Source organism: Phycodurus eques, chromosome 4 (genome assembly GCF_024500275.1).
Source record: "Phycodurus eques isolate BA_2022a chromosome 4, UOR_Pequ_1.1, whole genome shotgun sequence".
NCBI lineage: Eukaryota > Metazoa > Chordata > Actinopteri > Syngnathiformes > Syngnathidae > Phycodurus > Phycodurus eques.
In genome coordinates, this window is record NC_084528.1 from 14,747,360 (window position 1) to 14,769,236 (window position 21,877).

At 40.4% G+C, this 21,877-nt stretch overlaps 2 protein-coding genes across 3 annotated transcripts in view; both read right to left on the bottom strand.

The window, feature by feature from the left end:
- inpp5b (inositol polyphosphate-5-phosphatase B) overlaps positions 1–13,251 on the bottom strand; it is a 34,025-nt gene extending 20,774 nt beyond the window's left edge. The window contains 8 exon segments of the mRNA XM_061674162.1: positions 3,279–3,301; positions 3,303–3,361; positions 8,894–9,037; positions 10,963–11,073; positions 11,223–11,252; positions 11,867–11,964; positions 12,145–12,223; positions 13,006–13,251. Coding sequence (XP_061530146.1) covers positions 3,279–3,301; positions 3,303–3,361; positions 8,894–9,037; positions 10,963–11,073; positions 11,223–11,252; positions 11,867–11,964; positions 12,145–12,223; positions 13,006–13,153 — 692 coding nt within the window. The 5' untranslated portion in view covers positions 13,154–13,251.
- Positions 13,252–14,753: 1,502 nt separating this feature from the next.
- LOC133402042 (uncharacterized) lies at positions 14,754–17,044 on the bottom strand. Of its 2 annotated transcripts, none has more exons than XM_061675606.1 (6): positions 16,876–17,044; positions 16,444–16,528; positions 16,260–16,372; positions 16,119–16,173; positions 15,415–15,516; positions 14,754–15,337 (listed from the first exon to the last, which is right to left on the bottom strand). In XM_061675606.1, the coding sequence occupies exons 1-6, from the start codon at positions 16,896–16,898 to the stop codon at positions 14,801–14,803; spliced, it is 915 nt and encodes a 304-aa protein (XP_061531590.1). In that variant the 5' UTR covers positions 16,899–17,044; the 3' UTR covers positions 14,754–14,800. The 2 variants fall into 2 exon arrangements, with proteins under 2 accessions (XP_061531590.1, XP_061531592.1); XM_061675608.1 differs by lacking the exon at positions 16,876–17,044 and adding an exon at positions 16,732–16,853.
- Between the last annotated feature and the right edge of the window lie 4,833 nt (positions 17,045–21,877).

A 21,877-nucleotide genomic window follows, 5' to 3' on the forward strand; every position in this document is an offset into this window, starting at 1 on the left:
GAAATTCGAATGACCTGATTTCAGACCACTTGGCAGAAAAAAACTGCAACTCAGGAATGTGCGGACAATTTAAAATACTATTTCATGTTTACTGACGCACCATAGAGACAATATTACATCCCAAATACTAGAAAACGTTGGTTTGGCAAAATATGTCTCTATTATTTCTTTATTTTTAATGTTGGCCATTATGGTATACTTGGAGAGCAAAATATTATAATAATAAATAATAAAAGTGTCAGAGCCACTGATGTATGGTATTCAAATATGTACTGCAGTTCTTCTCCAAGTCGGGGGTGTCGCTACGGCTGGTACTGGCTCAGACACCACAGGATGGATTGTCCTCTGCATTTTATGGCCAATTCCGGTAGCCATTTTTACTTTCCGGAACAAGGAACAAAACAACAACTATGGCGACCGTGGAACAGTGCCTGCTAGAACAAATGGACTTAGATGACCAGATGATGTGTTTTTAATTATATTGCAAACTAGATCAAGAAGGCGGCGGCGTTGGTGTTTTCTATTTTAAAGATGGCGGTATTGAGGAACCAAGGGGAAAGCTGAGTATGTCATCACAGCATGTGACTAAAACGAACCAATCACGAGAGATGATTTCTGCGGCATTCTGCACGCGGCGACAATTTGTGCCGTGTGCGTGTCAAGTGTTGGATAAGGGCCACGCAGCCCAATGTGTCGGTCACGCAATGTTATGTACCTAATCTCAAATCCGGCAGCAAAACGTGTGCCGCAGATTGTAAACATGCAGACAATATAGCAAAGGTGGGTACATCCCTGCAAATCCCTTGGGCTATTATACCTCACCAAACTAATGCGTTTTCTCAAGCCCATTCAGTCCACTTATACGTTCCACTGTTGGTACTTTGCGACTCCAACAAGAAACTAACACACACAGCCAGCTATGTCCCGAAGCCAATCGCGAGTAGAGTTAAGATAGTCATTACGACTTAAAAGTTCAAAAAGTCAGACAGCACTCAGCAAGCACTGCGATTGTTAATTTAAAAAATAAAATAGATACGGATGCAATTCTTGAGAATCACACAAATTATAAAATCAAACTGTGACCGGACCACAGAAGTGATACTTAAAAATTTTGTCACCCGTGTTTACCTACCTATCATGTATCTTCACATGGTGGCCATGACTCCTACCCAAAAGGTCAGGCTGGTGAAGTGGTATGGGTGTCAGAGTACCGGGGCATTTATTTTTTTTTTTTTACAATTACGAGTACTGTTCATCCCTAAAAATAAGCTTAGTGATACAAGCGACACCTAATCGAAAAACTTGGTGAACGACCAAAAATCCATCAATTCTTTGATCATGCCCATAATTTTTCAAATGGAATTGTATACAGAGAATCTGAATCATCCCTTAAGTGCAAGAAAAAAAGTTACAAAACAGAAGGCAAATTTATGATTATGGCGCCACTAAATTTGTGGACATACAAATGTTTTTGCTATATTTTAACAACAGCATGCCTCCCAGGTTCTCAGGAGGATTAAGCCTTTTAAACTGTCAAATTTTGAAAATGTGCTTCATTTAACTGACAGGTTAATAAATCGGTCTACTGAGTCAGCAATTTTACATCTGTGTGCATGACTATCTCCATGGTACATTTTAAGCTCTTAACAGTCAATTGGGGAAATAGTACATTTGCATCTTCAAGGAAACCCATTTCTGCTGATGGTGTAAAAGTCACGCTTAGATGATGGAGGTGACAACAAGCTAGGCAAGTCTGGCATCTAAATAACAGACTGTATAAAAGCATTGTCAATCAGACGGTAATAGGACATGGCATTTGGGAACACAAGCATAAAATGATTCACTGTTTCCTGTCTGATCACATTTGAACAAGGTGGTGGGGCTAACGGTGAATCAAGAGATAAAGCTCTTTTCGACAGTAGCCCCATAAAGTTACCGCATGAGAACCGAAACAGACAAATCTATCCGCCTTTGACTGGGACACGGTATTCACACGGTATTCAAAGCAATCAGATGATTAAGACGATGTTAGTGCCTGCGTCTGGTGTGCCGTATAAAATACTTCAGACAGCGACAAGTTCAACACAAATGGGCACGAGAAGTGACTGTCCCATGTTAAGCCTCCTCCCCCCTAAAGGTTTAGACTTGTGTCACTTCAACATAGTTCCTTGGAAACGAGACAGGGCTTTTGGCACCATATTCTGGCATCTTAGGGCATTTTGGTGAGCACAAAAACAGCATAAAGGTGAGTTTTTCACCAAATAATGCAACATTTGTAAATAGGTAAATTCACAAGGAGGGAATCACAAATAGGAAAACTGTATTTCACACTTGCTGTCATGGAAGCTACATAAGGACTGACATCTGTTTCCAAAACCTAGGGTTGGGGACCCAAGACTGATACCAGACGGATACCCAGGACGGATTTAATCGTCAAGATTACAGAGGGTTCTTTTCAACTGCGCTCCTACTGCAGCGGCATAACATGAATTTGTATGTAAGAGTGACAAATAGATTTTCGCACTGTTGTCACAGCAGCTATACAGGTACCGTCACCCAATTCCAAAACTTAGGATGGGGACATTTAAATGGGTACTGTGTGGTACTGGACAAGTTTTAATCGTCAAGACTACAAGGTGCCCTCTGTTTACGATGGAGATCTGTTCCTATGGCAGCAACGTAGCCCGAATTTGGACAGAAGCCGGAACGTGTCTATCACTAAAACCAAGAATGCCAGGGGTCGCAATTTTGGTTGCAGCGAGTTTGGGATCGTAAGTAAGTGTGTGTGCAGCTGGCTTAACGCATAGTAAAAACATAATTACAGCAACTATTTTGTAAAAAACACTTCTCGGCGATGTCACATGACAGCGCAAGTCTCACGCCATTTTTTATCGTGTGCCATTCGTAACCCCAAAATCTAGTATGTTTGGACCGAAAACAGATTTTGATTGATTGTTAAGCATCAACCGTTTTGTTCCATTTTATGGCAATACATGATATATTCACATTTCTAATTTGGGTCAAAGTTTGATAAACTCTTCCCTCAGTCCTGTTTAATTCAAGGAATGTGACAATAAAATGACCGTCATGCTGTGTTAGAGGATAACCTAATAAATGTGATTGGACACTTAATTCAGTGCCATGACATTGTTTCTTTTCTTTGCTGGAGAACAGACAGCCTTTCAGGAACTCAATTGTTCTTCATTAGAAATCCTTTCCGTCACGGAGTACAAAAGCTGGTTACGTAAGGGAATTAACTGCACGTGTAAATGCTTTACCTCTCTGTGCTGGAGTTGTGCGTCAGTGCTGTTGGAGCCTTTCATGCGTTCCAAGCTCCGCTTTTTCTTGTCTGTCGACTTTTCTGTTGGTACAAAAAAAAAAAAAAAAAAAAAAAAAAAACGAACAAAAAAACAAACAACAGGACTCAAAAGATCGACAATAGAGCTTGTTGGTTATGTTGAACAACCGGCCACAATATTAGGTATATCTGTATCGATGATTGAATGCAGAATCTAATAATAAATGTTAAATGAACTATCTGACAGTGTCCATCAAAACTGTCATAGCCTTTACAAAGGTAGATTTTTGATACAGTGCTCATGAACATTATTCAGGCGTGCCTAATGTAGTGTAGTGAGTGGTAATGCATCATAATAGGTGTGAGGGAGACAGCGTGGCCCCTGTCTAAACACAGCTGGCTCCTGAAAGAGAGAGCATGATCTTTCCGACAGGAAATTAACTTGAGAAGAGAGCTTAAGGTTCAGAGCACACACATGTAACATAGCAATCGTTCCACACTGTTAGCTTACAGTGTCTTGTAAAGTGACAAGAAAAATGAGAAATGATGTGAAACATTTTCTGTGTGTTAACTCAAGTCCAGCATGTATGTCGCTGGGAGTGAAAGAGGAAGGGCAAAAAGAGGAGTGCCCTGGTTTGGCCGAAATAGCTGTCGGCACACTGTGAAATGCATTCAGAGCACCGCGCTCAGAAAGGAAAACCCACATGGGCGCTAAAGATTAAATCTTTGTGGAACAACAATACCACGGAAAAATAGGTTGTGCAAAGGCCACCCTTCAGTCTAAAGATATTCCTGGACACAGTTACTCCAACAAACCCAAAAAAATCCAAGTTACCTCCAGTTTGTTTGATTTTAATAAAAACAACTTACTGTATTTCCTCATATTGTGGTCAGAGGTGTTTATGTACTTAACTCCAAAACATAGGTACGGTTTTAGCAAATGGCATGCTGAGCTTTATCACTTTATTTCTATTTTAACACAACAGTGAACTTCCACCTACTTGTGTTTTTCTGTGGAACTTGGTGTCAGCTATTTGCTGAAAAATCTCATTTGTGCTTTTTCTATAACGCTCCCAGATGCCACAAGATAGCGCCAAAGCCCTATAAGTAGTAATCGGTGTCAAAAAATATATGTTGAACACCATCTCGACTGAGGAACTAACATTTTTGTATGTCGGAGAGGAGCTCAGTGCAGCCTGGCTTGTTTATGGCCGCAAGTGCATGTACACGGGCAGTTGCAATTTTTCAAATTCAAATAATCTGTAAACCATTTATTTATATTTAAGGGTAATTAAAATGAGTTTGTATTCATTTATGTATAGTATCGTCATAGTTGGTTGTATATTTAGGGATTAAACTAGTAATATAGGTAATTATAAAACACTGACGGGGCGGCATCAATTACTCACTGTTTTTCCATTTTTGTGGCAGGGCTTCGTTGCGTTTGTCCCGCATGAAAATATTGGTCCAACTCTGTGCTGATTTTAGCCCCCCCACACTGCCCGTAAAACGTGAAAAGTTTACTGATCTGTAGGTGGCTAAGTAATTTTTCACCTTTGGACGTATAGTATCAAAGGTAAAAAGCAATTCCGCCATGCTGGGACAAGGCATACAGCAGCACTTACAACACTTACTATCTACTGTAAGCGTGGCATCAGTCACAGAAAGGTAATTACAGTCACAAAAATAGGTGTCTATTAGAGGTGTGGCTTTAAAAATGCACCTCAGAATTAATTGGGGCATTGTGCCTCATAGACAGGCAGCCAAACCTTGAGCGATGTAAAATAAATATTGTAAATTAATAAAATTGTTCGTGATTGTTTTAGAACTGTGCTGCTCCTGGTCATCATAACTTCCTCTCTTTTGTTTTTTTTCCCCCTTTTATTGTGAAAGTAAACATCTAACCTACTGGATAAAAGGTAGCCTTCAATAAATGTTAAGATAGCTGGACCAGGAGAAAATCATCTCATTTCCTATACGGTGTATGAGTGATCACTGCAGCTAGATGAAATAGAAATGTGAGGTGTAACGGCACATGTATTCCTATTCTGACTTTTCATTAGTGCTCTAGTCACATGCTTTCCTGTAAACAAATACTGTGCAGCTCAGCCTCTGATCAAACTGTTACATTTGTCTATGTTGGATTGTCTGTATTGGAGACTGTACTGCTAGCAGTTTCATTTTATAGGTCATTAAATCTGGCCCTGTTTACACAAAAGATAAGCACATTTACAGTTTGTAATGTGTTCCCTTACTGTTCTAAATATACACCAAACCGCAACCTTAAATCCAAAGTATGTACTAAACTGCCATTTTTGGTGTACCATTAACACTCCTACTCTAGATGGTTCTCTAAAGATGACATTAAAGTTCACAGATTAATTGACTTTTGATCACTGACTCAATGGGTTAACAATAAACTTTGATGGTGAAAAATGGTAAAATCCTTTTAGTTACACTGCACTTACTTGCCGAGACTTTCTACTGGTATTCTTTTACACCTTTTTCTCTGTAGGGCTTTAAACAACTCAGCATCTTTGTGTTGCTACTCAACACATTGGTGTTTGTTAACATCTGTTTGTTCACCTGCTAACCTCAAAGCACTAAGTAGCTTTGTACTTTCCTCGCATTTAGATTCCAACTTGCACTGAGTAAACTTCATTTTCTCAGACATTTTACCTGAAAGATGACCCTCCTATCACACTTTCAAGCGATATCTTGCATTTCTTTGCATAATTTAGGCCATCTTAACAGACTAATGATCTCAGCTAGTCTTTTGATGGGGTGGAGGAACTAAGGGAGCTGCACTTTCACTGATAATGCTTCTTTATCAAAAATGCTTTTATCATCTCATACACATCAACCATTCATAAACTTTCAAATACTCATGCACAAAGTTCAACATTACACAACCGGTCCTAAAATGCTATACTATAAGCCGTAAATCCGCAGCGGAATTAGCATTTTTTCCGAATCCATTACAAGAAAATCAGAATTAATGTAGCATTTATTTGTTTTCAAATAAAGTTACTTAATTCAAATGCAAAAAACAGCAAAGGTCTCACAGATTTAAAATGTATATATATATATATATATATATAAACAAACAATAGTAAAGAGATTAAGACACAATTGTGTCCTAATGAATGACGTTATTACAACACTGTAACCACAACAACACAAGAGTAACATCACAAAACACTCAACCGACGGCGTAACAACGTGTGAGAATGTAATACGTCTATCTGATCGACATGAAATTGAAACAGGATGAAATTGAATGATAGTGTCCTGGGCGTTACGCTGCCTGAGATTCATCAAATTTGGCGACAGGCAGCCAGCAACCAACTCACTTCCTTGAGCTAGGCTGCTAATTAGCCTAAGCTAACAAGCAACTACCGTCAACAAAACAACGGAAGCAAAAAATGTTGAAAAATGCATAAACAGTATATTTGTCATACCAGAGTCTCTCATGACCATTGACATGTCCCTGCCCTGTTCCCACGCATTCTGTGGAGGAGCCGCAGCAGAGTCCCGGGAGCTTCCGATAGGGACCAGCCCATGCTAACGTTGCCGTGGGAGGAGTCATCATGTTATCTTCGACACACCGCACAGCCAAAGCTAACGTACGTGCAAGTCAAACACTTTTGGGGTGGACGTTGACAATCACTAGAAACGTAGAAACTTACACTCCGGTTCAAAATGCAACGTTTTTGTCATGTAGAGAAATGAGACCAAGATTTTTCCATTTCAAAACGTTTTCCAACATTCATGTGACCTATAACGTGTGCAACTTAAGTGAAGAAAATAATAAATAAATAAAAATCGAGAGGGGAAGTAAAAATAAACCACGACGATAATGAAGTTGCACAATTGTGCGCACGCTCTTATAACCGGGGAAGTGACTGCGTTCAGAGTGTAGCAATCGCATTCAAACTCACGTTAAACGGGAGTCAGCAGACAGCTGCCACCATTTAAAGTCCCTTTGATCAACCCCAAATAAAGTTCCGATGTTCTAGTAGGCTTTTCCAGCCTTTTTTTCTAGATTGGTATTTGGAACTGTTTATAATTCCCTTCATCTTGACTAAGGCCCCTCCCAGATAAAGAAAAAAAAAAGTCCTAAAGCATGACGCTGCCACCACCAATGTGCTTCACTGTACAGTAGGTATGACATTCTTTGGTGATGATCTGTGGTGTTTTTGCACCAAACAAACCTTTTATGGACAAAAGGTTCAATGTTGGTTTCAAAATTCACACTTCAAATCTCCCGAATCTTGTGGGAAATGTGTTATGGTCCCAGCATTTAAGCAATATTTTTATGTTTTCAATACAGTACTGTACACTATTTATATTAACGTAAAACCCCATTTAAAAAAAGATTGTTATAAATCGCAGATATCCATGATACAGCGGGGATTTCCGCAACAGGACAATTAGATACAGTCCACGACTTAGCGGGGCCGAGGTAGGTGAATCACAATACAGCAAGGGGAACACTATATGTTTTTATACATTTTTTGCAGTTTTTGTTCATCTCGAAGAAAACTAAAAGAGCTGTATCCAAACTGTACCTTTACAAAGCTATACAGTAATGCTCAGTTTTGATTGACACACACACAGTGCAGTATTTACTCTCAAAATATGTTTATTTCTGTTGTGTATAGTGGCGTACACACACACACGCAGTGGCAGGAGGCACAAAAGCAAACTGTTACCCCTAACGTACTGTTAATTTTCCATGCACACATTACCTAGTATGCTCTGGGTCAATTTTGACATGGGCCAGGAATATCCTCATAATACTTGTCTTGTCTGTATCAATTACTATGTCTGACATTAACAAATGGATGATTAATCATTAATCAGAGAAAAGGGTAAGTGATTTGTTTGTTTTACAACGTGATGTCACATTTATGTTTGATCATTTTTTTTTTTTTTATACACACGGTTTAAAATTTCCACACGACCCTTCAAAGACCAATTGGTGCATGTTTCAGAACCAGTGAAAATGTGGTGGAAACACAAGACAGTTTTTTTGGGTAATAGTGTTTCAAGGTTACCACTGACCCATAAAGAATACAAACTTTTACTGCAATAACAGTTTGAGGATTTCCACTATTACCACTATTTTATTTGATTTAACACACACTGGTCAATTTAAAATCCATTTTAGTTGCCACAGGTCCAATTTGACCCAGAAAAGCACCTGTGTACAATTTTGTTTTTTAAACATTTAAACATTAAACATTTTTAAAACTAACATTTTCTGTGCTGTTTGGGTCACTCTAGGAAATGGGATCTAATTTCAGGGTCAATGAATGACCTTTAGGGTATATTTATTGCTGTCAAGTTTGCCCTGAACAATATGTAAGGGTTAAATAATACCTCTCTGACAGTGTAAACCCTGAGCATTATTCCCTCTGGAAAAGCCACATTTTTTTCAGCTATTTGTGTTCAGAATGCGTGCCACATATACAGGTAGTCCACTGACTGAAAATTGCCCTGGCCCTGCCTTAGGAGATCTACAACAACACATCCTGTGATGTAGTATGGCTGAATACCCTCAGTTAATTGGAGACAGTAGTTGCGACAAACCTGTTTTCCTGTGCTGGTTGAGTTTATTTAACGTTGTGCCGAGGGGTGCGAAGGCTTGTTTGACAAGTCCCTGGCCTCTGGTGGCAGCTCGGTATTTGTTGATCCACTCAAACTTGGCTTCTTGCGTCGGAAACTTGCAAATATCTGAGGGCGAGAGAGAAAAACAATTAAAATAAATTCGGTATATATTAAAATTGTTTGGAAAGTGGCTCACCTTCAGCATTTCCTACTAGTTTACTTTTAGCAACTGGCACCATGTTGTGTACACCCTCCATCTTTGGTACCCTAACTGATCCCATTCGCAGTTTCCCCAAAAATAAAACGTCCCTCCCGTAAAGGTCCTCATCCGTGTCCCTTCGAGAATTCTACGGGAAGATAGCACGCAAGTGACAAAAGTGATGCGTCCCTGACACCTGCCTGACTAATCACATCACACTAAACTGGATGAAGTAAAAGACAAATCTTAAGTTATTTTTAAAATGTCGTCAATAGGAAGAGGCGACACGTCCAGGAAAGAGCAGAAGAGAAGCGCTACACCCCTGTGAGCTCCACCTCTTCTGACTTTATACTCTCCCGACGTCACGCCCAGGTGACGGCCAGGTTTCACTTCGGAATGAGTGTGTGAGTCACTTGAACTTCAACTTCCACTTCAAGACATGATATTTCCTTGTTTCTTTGATTTTGCCAGATAACCACCAAGATGGTGACCTGGATGAACAGGTTTCTTCCCCATAATAACCCAAAACAAAGCAAAAAGTGGAGTCATACAGTTTCAGTTAAAGTCTACTCGCTAATGTCTTCACAATACCAAAATTCTAACTTTAATACTATACCTGCATAAAGTACCATGATACAGATACTGAAGTGATACCTTTACCATTGAGCTAGCAGACTTTTGTTCAACAAAATTATGTGGTTTTGTTGAATACTTTGGTGCTTAAATATACTTTACAATGTTTAATCCCCTTTGTTTTAGGTGTCAGACTCATAGGGTAAACTTCAACTGGGAGTTGTAACATATTATGGATTAGACTTTTGTCTTCCATAGCAAAAATGTGAATATTTACTTTGCACGTCAATTTACAGTGTGCACCCCTAAAAAATTTTGCGTGCCCCCCTAAAATGTTAAGTTAGCGGCCACTGTGCTACTGGTTTAAAAAAAAAAAAAAAAAAAAAAAAAGTTAGTCTATAGCCCTGGTAAAAACTACTTGAAGAAAGCACACTTAGCTTACTTTTTTGCTTAACTGTGCAGAGGTTCTGATCCTAAAAATATGTGGTATCGTTTCATTTTTGATAGTGAGGTATTGTGGTAGTTTTTTAGAGCAGGTATATCCTGTAACCCGAGCATGTGCATGAAAGACATTCAACACCAAAGTGAAAAATATGCCTGAAATGTTGCACACAAGATGATCTAAAGAAGTATTAACTATACTTGAAAGTTTTCTTTTTTGTGTGTGTGACTTTTTTAGTGTATGATGCCGCCACAGAAGTGAAGCAGTGATGGCAAAGAAGAAATGAACAGTAGTGGTACATGGGCTCCCTCTAGCGGTAAACGAATAAATCCATCCATACATCCATCCATCCATTTTCTACACTGCATATCCTCACGAGGGTCGCGGGTATGCTGGAGCCTATCCCAGCTAACAATGGGCAGGAGGCTGGGTACAACCTGAGCTGGTCGCCAGCCAATCACAGGACACTTCTTCAATTAACCTACCATGCATGTTTTTGGGATGTGGGAGGAGACCGGAGTACCCGGAGAAAACCCACGCAGGCACTGGGAGAACATGCAAACTCCATACAGGCGAGGCCGGATTTGAACCCGCGTCCTCAGAACTGTGAGGCAGACGTGCTAACCAGTCGTCCATCGTCCCGCCCACTCCCATGAATCGCTGAATTAAATGTTCAACCTGTGCATAATGTTCGTGTCTCTATCTGTCTATCTATCGTGTGCTATAAATCTTAATCCTTGGGTTATTTGGATGAAAGCATGACCCATACATGTTATTTAGATAAGTGGGAACTGTAACTTGCGTAGAAAGATAATGCTTCCTTTAAAGCAAACCTACCGCTCCATGCCCGGATGACCTCGCCAAGAAAGAGTCGCGAGTGGGAGCCAAAAGGAAGTCGAAGCTCCAGACTCTCGTCCTTGTAACTCATTCGCACTCTCGTATCAGCACCTTCAAGAACACGGAAATAAATAAATAAATAAATAAAGGTCTTATATACAGTACTTATACAGCACGTCATGATTATGGTGCCAATTACACCCCCCACCCCCCCAAAAAAAAAAAAAAAAAAAAAAAAAAAAAAAGCAACATCAACTCACCAACAAGTGCCAGCTCCTCTGGGGAGGAAACTAGAAAACAGAAAAATATGTTCAACTTGACATAACATTCAATCTTCAAAGTATCATTAAAGAATGAAAACACAATGGTATTGATTGACAGGCAATCAATATTACTGTATGCAGGTGCATCTCAATAAAACAATACCACGGAGAACTGAATTTATTTCAGTAGTTTAATTTAAAAATTGAAACTTGGTCGCCAACCAATCGCAGGGCACGTAGAAACACATCCACACCTAGGGGCAATTTAGAGTCTTCAATTAACCTACCATGTATGTTTTTGGGATGTGAGAGGAAACCGGAGTACCCAGAGAAAATCCACGCAGGCACAGTGAGAACATGCAAACAGGCGGGGTCGGGATTTGAACCCCGGTCCTCAGAACTGGGAGGCGGATGTGCTAACCAGTTGGGCGCTGTGCCACCATAAAAAGTCTAAATGATTTTTAATATAGAAATTAGGTAGGAAGTTAAGCAAGTATTTTCTGATGTGAGTTTCACGTTCGGAATGGAACTACTGTATTAACCGTACTTTTCAATGATAGTATTTATTGAGATGCACCGGTACTGTATACGAAAATAAATCAATAAATAAAAATGAATGGACAAATATACGGTGTCCTCACTCTCGACAACAGCAAAGTCGAGGTCGATCGGTACGACGTCCTCCAGAGACACGTCATCCGCCGTAATGGCCATCCTCCGATGGGTATAAATAAAGATTCTGTTAAAACACAGTCAACAACAAAAAATGGTCAGTCAGTCTTTGGCTACGTGCACTCACCGGACACTTCATCAGGTGCACTTGCACACTCACAACCAATACAAGATACATATATTGCACTTGCATTAATACCTCTCTTTAGCATATTAAATACAGTGCTACTGTTGTATTAGAACTCACGCATGCTGTTTCACAGACTCCACCAATCCCAGCAGTCGGCTTTCAGTCTTGTCATGCGTGAGGACGTCACATTGTAGAGCATGTTTTACGCCTGAGTTCAGGAAAATGCGTCTTGACATAGAAACCAGAAAGTGATCCGTCTTCATCATTCTTTTTAAAAGGACTAATAACGACAAACACATTACTGGCACAGTATTTCCCAATGGGCTACTCTAGTATCAATGATTTACTCTGTCTAAAAATAGAAGTACACAGGAGATGAGCGGTGGTTGGATGCATTTAAATCCTTCATTACTGTCCTTAAATTATTTATTTTTCATTTTTTGGGATAACCTTTTACATATACTCCCGATATTTGAATAAAAATATCTGTACTTTCTATTTCTCCTTTTGTATATAGTAGGGAAATAGGCTCATTACTTCTTTTCTTTTTTCTTGGAAAAAACTAAATTCAGTTGAATTGGGTATACAGTGCATACATTTTCTTGTATAATTTGAACTTTATTGTCATAACATCGAACTAATTTAAATAACTAAGTTTTCTCATAATATCGTTTACTATTCTGATAACGTTACATATAGTTCAGACTTTTAAAAATGATGAAAAACGGCGCAATCTTGTGGCCTAACGGAGTCACTACCAACCTTGGCTTTCAAGTTAGTGTCGTCCCACCCGCTTGAATCATGCAAACGTCTCCTTCAAACACATTTTGGTGTGTAAAATATTACTTTTTGACCACGCTCAATGCCTTTTATTGCATAAAATCAATCCTCTTAACAGATCTCGACAGGATTAGAAGTAGCCTACTAAATTTAGATGAAGCTAAATCCCTCGCGTGTAGAGTAACAAAAGAAAGGATACTATGATGCAGTTTTCGTCTCCTTGCAGGGTGTCTTGGACGGCGATAGACTGATCCATGGCGGCTGTGCTGGGTCTTGGGTCAATTTGCAGGAAGTCCACGCGTGGGTGGTCGTCGTGGATCTCATGAGTGGGCGACAGGAGCAGCATAGACACGCAAGGCCCACAGCAGGCTTGTTCGTTGGAATGTGACTTTGCTTGTCAGTTGTTTGTGGCCAAACTCTCAGTACTGCCACGCACTGATTCTAAAGCCAGCGCCCCCGAGTGACGTCACAACCGGGCTGTCACTAACACGCGCGCGCGCGCGCACACGCCCAGACACACGTACACACACAAATGCAAATCCTACACTCACACACACACACACACACACACACACACACACACACATACATACAAACACTTTGGAAAAATATTCCAACTTTGGGAGAGCTATATTTGGACCGGTGTTTCGCACTTATCATATCTGCTCCGAGCGCACCCTCGCCGGTCACGAGTATGCCTGCTTGCCCGTCACCTCACACTTGCCTTGTCCAGGGTCAAGCCTGGTTTGCCTAGGAGGTGGCCCGCATGCGGGCAACGTCTGTACATGGCAAGCCTGCACGGGCTGGAGGCTTCTTGGGCCAGGTTTGGCTTTCCCGGGGGACTGGCCCGAATCAAGTCAGGCTCAACGCCCGGCCTGTCTGTCACACCTCCAATTGACCGACCCGACTCCCACCTCCATCCCGCCGCCCTTGGTACCTGTGCGGCCACTCCTTTTCTGCCCGACAAAAGCTCGGATCGATAGCTGACTTTCAACAGATCTCCCCAAAGCAGCTGCTTTACGACGCACGAAACTCTGACCCAGAATCAGGTCGTCCGAGCGGCGATGCGCTACGGTATCGTCACAACGCCATTTTACAAGGCTCCCGGCTCCAGCAACCCTCGAGAAACATCAGCACGTCTAATTGGGAAGTGTTTCTTCTTCTTTGGTTTTGCGAGATCACGTGTGATCGTGGGAGATTTCAAGGTCGTAGAACAGAATCTTTACGTGTGTGGTGTTCTCTGTTATTATCGGAGCGCACTACACACAATACAACCAAAACTGTTAAATGCCAGGTTTTTTATCTTCATGTGTGGGGTCTATCACAGATAATCTTTTAAAATTTGAAAAGATTTCTCATTATTACAACCACTGTCACCAGGTTGGGCGCCAACTACCTATTTTTTTAAATGGACCCATAACATACGTTCAGTCATAATCACAGTATTCTGATTAAAATACCTTTATTGGATTTATTTCCGACAAAGAAAAAAAAAACGCTCTCCTTCAAAGGGTTATTAGTTTGAGTAAACTGGAGTAGTCCACACATCCCGACTGGCCAACGACATATCTGTTGCGTTTGGTAGTTTCATATTGAAAGTGCAATTTTTTTTCTCATGGATTTCAATGACAATCACAAGTCGCTGGAAAACTCTATGCTGCATGATTTACAGCCAGCCTCAGAATTCAATGAATGACGCCTTTTTTTTGGTGTTTGCGCACTTATTCCCAGTTTACGAGCGGTGGATGTGTCAGAAATCTGAACAAGAGAATACGCAGATAAAAAGTGCGCAAACCCAGGCACGTAAAAAAAAGATTTAAGCGCGAATGGGAGAATATAGCCCATAGACAACAAGCATCAAAAAAAGCAACACTTCTAAGTGTTTTTCTGATAAAACATTTAATTAGCAAATACAAAAAAAAAAAGAGATATTGTAATACATCAAGTAATTCTGCTGCTTCTGTGGGGAAAGAGCAGGGGAGAAGCAAGAGTTTTAGTGATTGGTCATGTATACCATCTGCACAATGGCACTCATCACTCTGTCCCGTGCAGTGACCAAGGAATCATCCAAGTCAAGCTGGTGAAAGTATGCAGAGCACTCAACAAAGTTTTGGAAAAAGCTTTGGGACATTCTCCAAGCCATGGCAGTGCAGATGCACAGGAGATCGTCTTGTGAGATGTACTGACACAGGCAGGGGATGGAAGCCATAGCATTGGCGAGCATCCTTCCAATCTCTTTGCTGGCGCCCTCACATCTTTGTGCCAATGTTGCTGTGATGGACTCCTCATTTGCAGGTGGCTCCAGCTCTTCCAGAAGGAAGTCGAGAGACAATTCTACAATCTTCTCCACCAGGGACCCAGTAGCACGGTAGAATTTGTGGCACAGTGTCAGTCTTTGTACTCTGGTCAACTCAACGCTGCTCAATGATATTTGAAGCTCACTGAAAAGAAGCTGGAGGAAGATCTCAGTGTCCTGTTCAGCTTGAGGCCTCACTATTGATATGTACTTGTGGAGGCCTTCAAGTGTGACCTTCATAAGACAAAGAGATAGACAAGTGACTGAATTGTTGCAGATGGTTCTTTTAGTGCAGGTAATATTTTCGTTACCTTCCTCCCCAGCAACTGCGAAAGACGTTCCTCTTCGTCCAGGTCCCTGCACACTTCTCTCTGCATCTTTTTCAAACAGAGGATCCTTGCCTTTATCCAGGCCTGTACACATCACCACAATCACAACTTAGAAAAAGGCTTCCTCACAGGCTAAAGGTCAGTTATTTGATGTTGACATCTTGGGAATTTTGTTCTCACTGTATTTAAATAAGTTCCAAACAAATGACTAATACATACAACGCTTAAATTCTTAAACTGGATTTATGAATACATAATTAGGTGTTATAGATACAATACAGTGCATCTCAATAAATTAAATATTGTAAAAAAAAAGTTCATTTCAGTAGCTCAGTTCAAAAGGTATGAAACTCATTTACTGTATTATATAGATTCATTAAGCACATTGAAAAATCCCACCCTAATTTATATTTAAAAAGATTATTTTGTGTGTGTGTGTATATATAGATATATATCATCAAATGTTTCGCTTTGTGTGTAATAAATCTATATAACACAGAATAACACTTTTACTCTGAACAATCAAACCAATGACAAAATTAATGAAGTGTACCCGCTATTCCAACACTTATTACGTACGAATGCTCCACGTTTGTCCTCGTTTCTTGCAAAACTATTCCATATATAGGACACACTTTTACACTCTTTACTGTAAATATAATTCTTAACGATTACTGAGCACTTACCACAAAAAGGTGATTGAACATCCTGGCACCCACTCTCATTTGCATTTCCCGGAACCTATCAAATGTACACAAATAATAGTTCATTCCACATACAGCCAACCTTTTGGATTTGTATCTATTCCATGACTGCTTTGTACTTACTCTTGTGGTAAGTTTCTACTTCGCAGCAACCACAGCGTCACGTCTCTAGGCAAGAGACAGGGTGGAACTCGATTCTCCTTCGCCAAGAGCACAAATTGCCTCATGAATGTCTTCTGTATATGCAAACGCAAAACACGTTACACTTTATTGATATGTCCCACCATATAATTTCAAAATCACTCACCTCTGTATTGTACATGTGTTGATCACCCTCTGGCAAAGAGCTGGGTTGCATCTGATGGAGTTCTTCAAGCACATTGTCAATACAACTGTTGAAGTGAGATTTTGAAAAGAAAACACATTTTAGAACAAAAATACTAAGCATTTTTGGGAGAGAATACAGTATCATGAGAATGCAATATCAGACATTATCAAATAGCCTCCCGTGAAATATAAGCAGACCAGCGATATTATAAAAAAGTAAAGGGTGTAATATATTTTTATTGTAATATTTTCCATTCCAAATCATTACCTGACGTGCTTCCATATGAGACCACCAAATGTTCCAAGTCGACATTTTATAAAAGTACAAATCAATGACTCAACAAATTCCTATATTTCTTTTTATAGTCCCCCCCAACTCAATAAAAGTAATGTTTCATCAGAGTTTACGTACCGGATCAAAGATAGAATCCCCATTGCTGAAGTCGGGTAAGAAATTTCCGCTGGCCTTTGAATTGATTACGTTTAGCAAGACCTCCCCACATAGAAATGATCCCTGATCATCGGCACAGTTATGTGATAGGCTATATATACTGTAGCTTCACGTGAGAAGGCTCTTTCATCTCTTTGATGTCCCTTTTAAGGCTCTTTCATCAGTTTGACGTAATGAGGCTCTGTCATGTTGTCAGCAAATACCGCGCACGTCATCGAGAACTTTTATCTCCTAATTGGTTACGTACTGCATGTTAACGTCCCTCAATATCACAAACATTGACCTTGTGCCTCATCGTAGGGTAGCTAAAGAAATACACGTTTGGCTTCGCGCTGTAGCAGTATGGCTACGTGCCTACGTGGCGGCCATATTGGGGAGGTCGACATTCCCATCAAAAGACAATGCATGGACATTGAAACTAAGACGTAACTTGCTAATTTTTCAACCGATTTTCACAAGGTTTACTTTTTTTTAAATCAACGTCATAGCGTGTTCTATCAATACATAACACTTAAAAAAGCCCCCAATTTTTTTTTTTACATGTGTAAGGTTACTCTCATTTCTCTTGTGGTATTTGTACGGCTAGTGTACGCAACCGTATGCACTACAGTGTACCGGCATGCTTGGTGTTTGGTTTTCTTGCCGTCCACACACTGGACGCTCTGACGACTTTGACCTTTCCCCTGTTAGCATCGCCGTAGCCACGTAGCTCAAAAGGGGCGTGTCATATGCACCTATTCATATGAGTGTAGAGTCCCGACATCTGTAGATACTGCACCGATTGGCGGAATCAAACGTCAGGTTATCCGACGTCTTGTAACATACACAGGGTAACTCAATATGCTTCATATGATTAAAAACTTTAAAAACAAAGAGCAAAATATTTTTTTTAAAAATGCAGGAAAATAAAGGGCAGCGTACTAAAAGTAACAAAAGAATGTACAGTGCAAGAAATATTTTTTTTATGAAAATGCTCTAAAATGAACATATATATATATATATATATATATATATATATATATATACTGTATGTGTGTATGTATGTACAACCCCAATTCCAATGAAGTTGGGACGTTGTGTTAAACATAAATAAAAACAGAATACAATGATTTGCAAATCATGTTCAACCTATATTTAATTGAATACACTACAAAGACAAGATATTTAATGTTCAAACTGATCAACTTTATTGTTTTTAGTAAATAATCATTAACTTAGAATTTTATGGCTGCAACACGTTCCAAAAAAGCTGGGACGGGTGGCAAAAAGAGAAAGTTGACGAATGCTCATCAAACACCTGTTTGGAACATCCCACAGGTGAACAGGCTAATTGGGAACAGCTGAGTGCCATGATTGGGTAGAAGAGGAGCTTCCCTGAATTGCTCAGTCATTCACAAGCAAAGATGGGGCGAGGTTCACCTCTTTGTGAACATGTGCGTGAGAAAATAGTCAAACAGTTTAAGGACAATGTTCCTTTGCAAGGAATTTAGGGATTGCATCATCTACGGTCCATAATATCATCAAAAGGGTGTCAGAGTTCCGTTCGCATTGCCAGCAGTAAGTCGGATTCGTTTCCGGTGAGGGTTGGACTCCGCCAAGGCTGTCCTTTGTCACCGATTCTATTCATTACTTTTATGGACAGAATTTCTAGGCACAGCACATGATGATGTGGTTCTGTTGGCTTCATCAAGCCGTGATCTCCAACTCTCACTGGAGCGGTTCCCAGCCGAGTGTGAAGCGGTTGGGATGAAAATCGTTAGTCGGAAAAGGGTGGAGTGCCCTCTCCGGGTCGGGGATGAGATCCTGCCCCAAGTGGAGGAGTTCAAGTATCTTGTGGTCTTGTTCACGAGTCAGGGAAGAATGGAACGGGAGAGTGACAGGCGGATCGGTGCAGCGTCTGCAGTGATGCCGACGTTGGTATCGGTCCGTTGTGGTGAAGAAGGAGCTAAGCCGAAAGCCGAAGCTCTCAATTTACCAGTCGATCTACGTTCCTACCCTCACCTATGGTCACGAGCTATGGGTCCTGACCGAAAGAACAAGATCCGAGATACAAGCGGCCGAAATGAGTTTGCTTTGCAGGGTGTCAGGGCTCTCCCTTAGAGATAGGGTGAGAAGCTCGGTCATCCGGGAGGGCGTCAGAGTCGAGCCGCTACTCCTCCGCATTGAGAGGAGTCAGATTATGTGGCTCGGGCATCTGATTAGGTTGCCTCCTGTACGCCTCCCTGGTGAGGTGTTCCGGGAATGTACCACCGGGAGGACACCCCGGGGACGACCCAGGACACGCTGGAGAGACTATGTCTCCCGGCTGGCCGGGGAGCGCCTCGGGATCCCCCCAGAAGAGCTGGTTGAAGTGGCTGGGGAGAAGGAAGTCTGGGCTTCCCTGCTAAAGCTACTGCCCCTGCGACCTGACCTTGGATAAGCGTAACAAAATGGATGGATTATAATAATTATGAATTGAATTTTAAAATGGAAAATAATTCTTGTTTACTTAAAATTTTACAAATTTTACATTTTAACTTTTTTTTTTAACCTCATCTACAAATAACCTGGCCCATCTCGCCATTGTAAAAATTGACCAGCATCATTGTACAGTGTTGGTACTGTACTGTACTGGAATAATTCTTCTGTTTTGTTTAGAATAAACAAATAAAACTCCAATAAGCACGAAAGAAAGCTCGTATTTCATGTATGCCACTACTGTATAAATTACTGTACCAGTATAGCAAGGCATTTTTTTTTATTATTATAAGGAACCACCAGTCTCTTCACTGAATAGTTTTAATTGTCAATAATAAAGAAAAACAATTATTTACGAGCTCGGATGTCATTTACATGCCTACAATCTGCAACATAATGTGAGCTAGGACATACATATTTCACTGTACATGCACTTCACTGCTTATCTTAAAAGAGGCGACTCATGCGAGCAGGCTGCATCACTTCATGCAACAAGGCTAGATACAGTAGGACAGCTCGAGTCTGAGTATTGCTGTGGAACCCAACAATGCATCTAAACAACGGTTGTTTTGCATCCCAAACAAGTGATAACATTTGTGATTGAGGCGTGCTTCTAACTTTCCACACTAACACTCAGGCTGCAGCTGTCTAGGCTATGTGTAAAGTGCAGTTAAAAAAAGTATTGGCCCCCTTCTCAAATTCTTATGTTTTTCTATAGTTTCCCCACTATCTTGTGTAAGATTATCGAACAAATGTAAATATCAGACAAACATAACCCAAGTGAACTGAAAATCCTGAAAAAAACACTTTTTAAATGGTGATTTCAATCTATTCAAAGTTACCTGGCCCTGTGTAAAAAAGTAATTGCCCCCTAAACCTAATAACTGGTTGGGCCAGCCTCAGCAGTTACAACTGAAATCAAGCATTTTCTATAACTGGCCTTGGGTCTTTAAGATCTCTGTGGAGATATTTTGGCCCACTCTTCCTTGCAGAATTGTTTGAATTCAGCAAAAACGGAGGGATTTTGAGCATGAACTGCCTTTTTTTTTTCATGCCACTGCATTTCAATCGGATTCAAGTCTGGACTTTGACTAGACCAATCCAAAACCTTCATTTTGTTTCTTTAAGCCATTCGTTATCCTGCTGCAGTACCCATGCGCGCTTCAGTTTGAGGTCACAAACTGAACATTCTCCTTCAGGATTTTCTGTTAAAGAGCAGAATTCATGGTTCCGTCAATCACAGCAAGTCGTCCAGGTACTCAAGGAGAAAACCAGCCCAAGACCATCATACTTGCACCACCATGTTTCACTGTTGCTAGGATGTTCTTTTTCTTAAATGTTGTGCTACATTTATGCCAGATGTAATGAGACACACACCTTCCAAAAAGCTCAACTTTCATCTGGTCAGTTCATATAATATTCTCCCAAAAGTCTTGGGAATAATCCAGATGTTTTTTTTTTTTGTGCAAAAGTAAGACAAGCCTTTATTTTCTTTTTGGTCACCAGTGGCTTTCACCTTAGAACTCTGCCATGGAGGCCATTTTTCCTCTTTTACTTATTGTTGTATCATGACCACTGACCTTAACTGAGGCAAGGGAGGCCTGCAGTTCTTTAGAAGTTGTCCTGAGTTCCTTTGTGTCCTCCTGGATGAGTCATTGCTGTTCTCTTGGGGTAATCTTTGTAGGATGGTCACTCCTGGGTAAGTTCACCACTGTTCCATAACTTCCATTTGAGGTTAATGGCTCTCCCTATGTTTAGCTGGAATCATAAAGGTTTAGAAATGGCTTTTGTATCCCTTTCCAGACTGACAGATGTGAATTACTTTATTTCTTGACTGTTCTTGAATTTGTTTGGATCGTGTCATTTTGTTGCAACTTTTTTAGATCTTTTGTCCAACTTGATTTTGTCAGGACACGTTCTGTTTAAGTGATTTCTTGATTGAACAGGTCTGCAGGTAATGAGGCTTGGGTGTGATAAGTGAAAATTAACCCAAAGTTTTTATTAGCCATAGTTAATTCATTATTTAAAAGGGGGGGGGGGTAATTACTTTTTCACACAGGGCCAGGTAACTTTGAATGTTTTTTTTCCCCTTAATGAATGAAATCACCATTTAAAAACAGCATTTTAAATTCACTTGGGTTATACTTGTCTGATATTTACATTTGTTTGATAATCTTAAACATTAAAGTGGGGGAAACTATGCAAACATATAAGAAATTGAGAAGGGGGCCAATACTTTTTGACGGCGCTGTTTAAGCTGATAGAGCCTGCTTGGATGATAGGCGAAACATCTTCGAAGACAACCAGAACAGTCCAGTTGCCATCAATTCAATGCCCTGAGAATGAAATGATCTGGATAAATGAGAATATTCATAGGCACATGCACTTCTCATGTCTTCATGTGAGATCAAACAGCCAAATCTGTCTTTAAAAAAAATAAAAATCGGCCCAATTAACAGCAATTGTGCTTGCAAAGATCCCTTCCTCCAGTCTATTTTGTTGCCTC

Bases quoted from the DNA above. Each gene is read 5' to 3' on its own strand.
- LOC133402042 (XM_061675606.1), bottom strand. From the start codon at position 16,898: ATGGGGATTCTATCTTTGATCCG. The intron at 16,174-16,259 runs GTAAGTACAAAG...TACATTTGATAG, and splicing joins AGTAGAAACTTACCACAAGA to GTTCCGGGAAATGCAAATGA. The intron at 15,517-16,118 runs GTAAGTGCTCAG...TGATGTGTACAG, and splicing joins TGTTCAATCACCTTTTTGTG to GCCTGGATAAAGGCAAGGAT.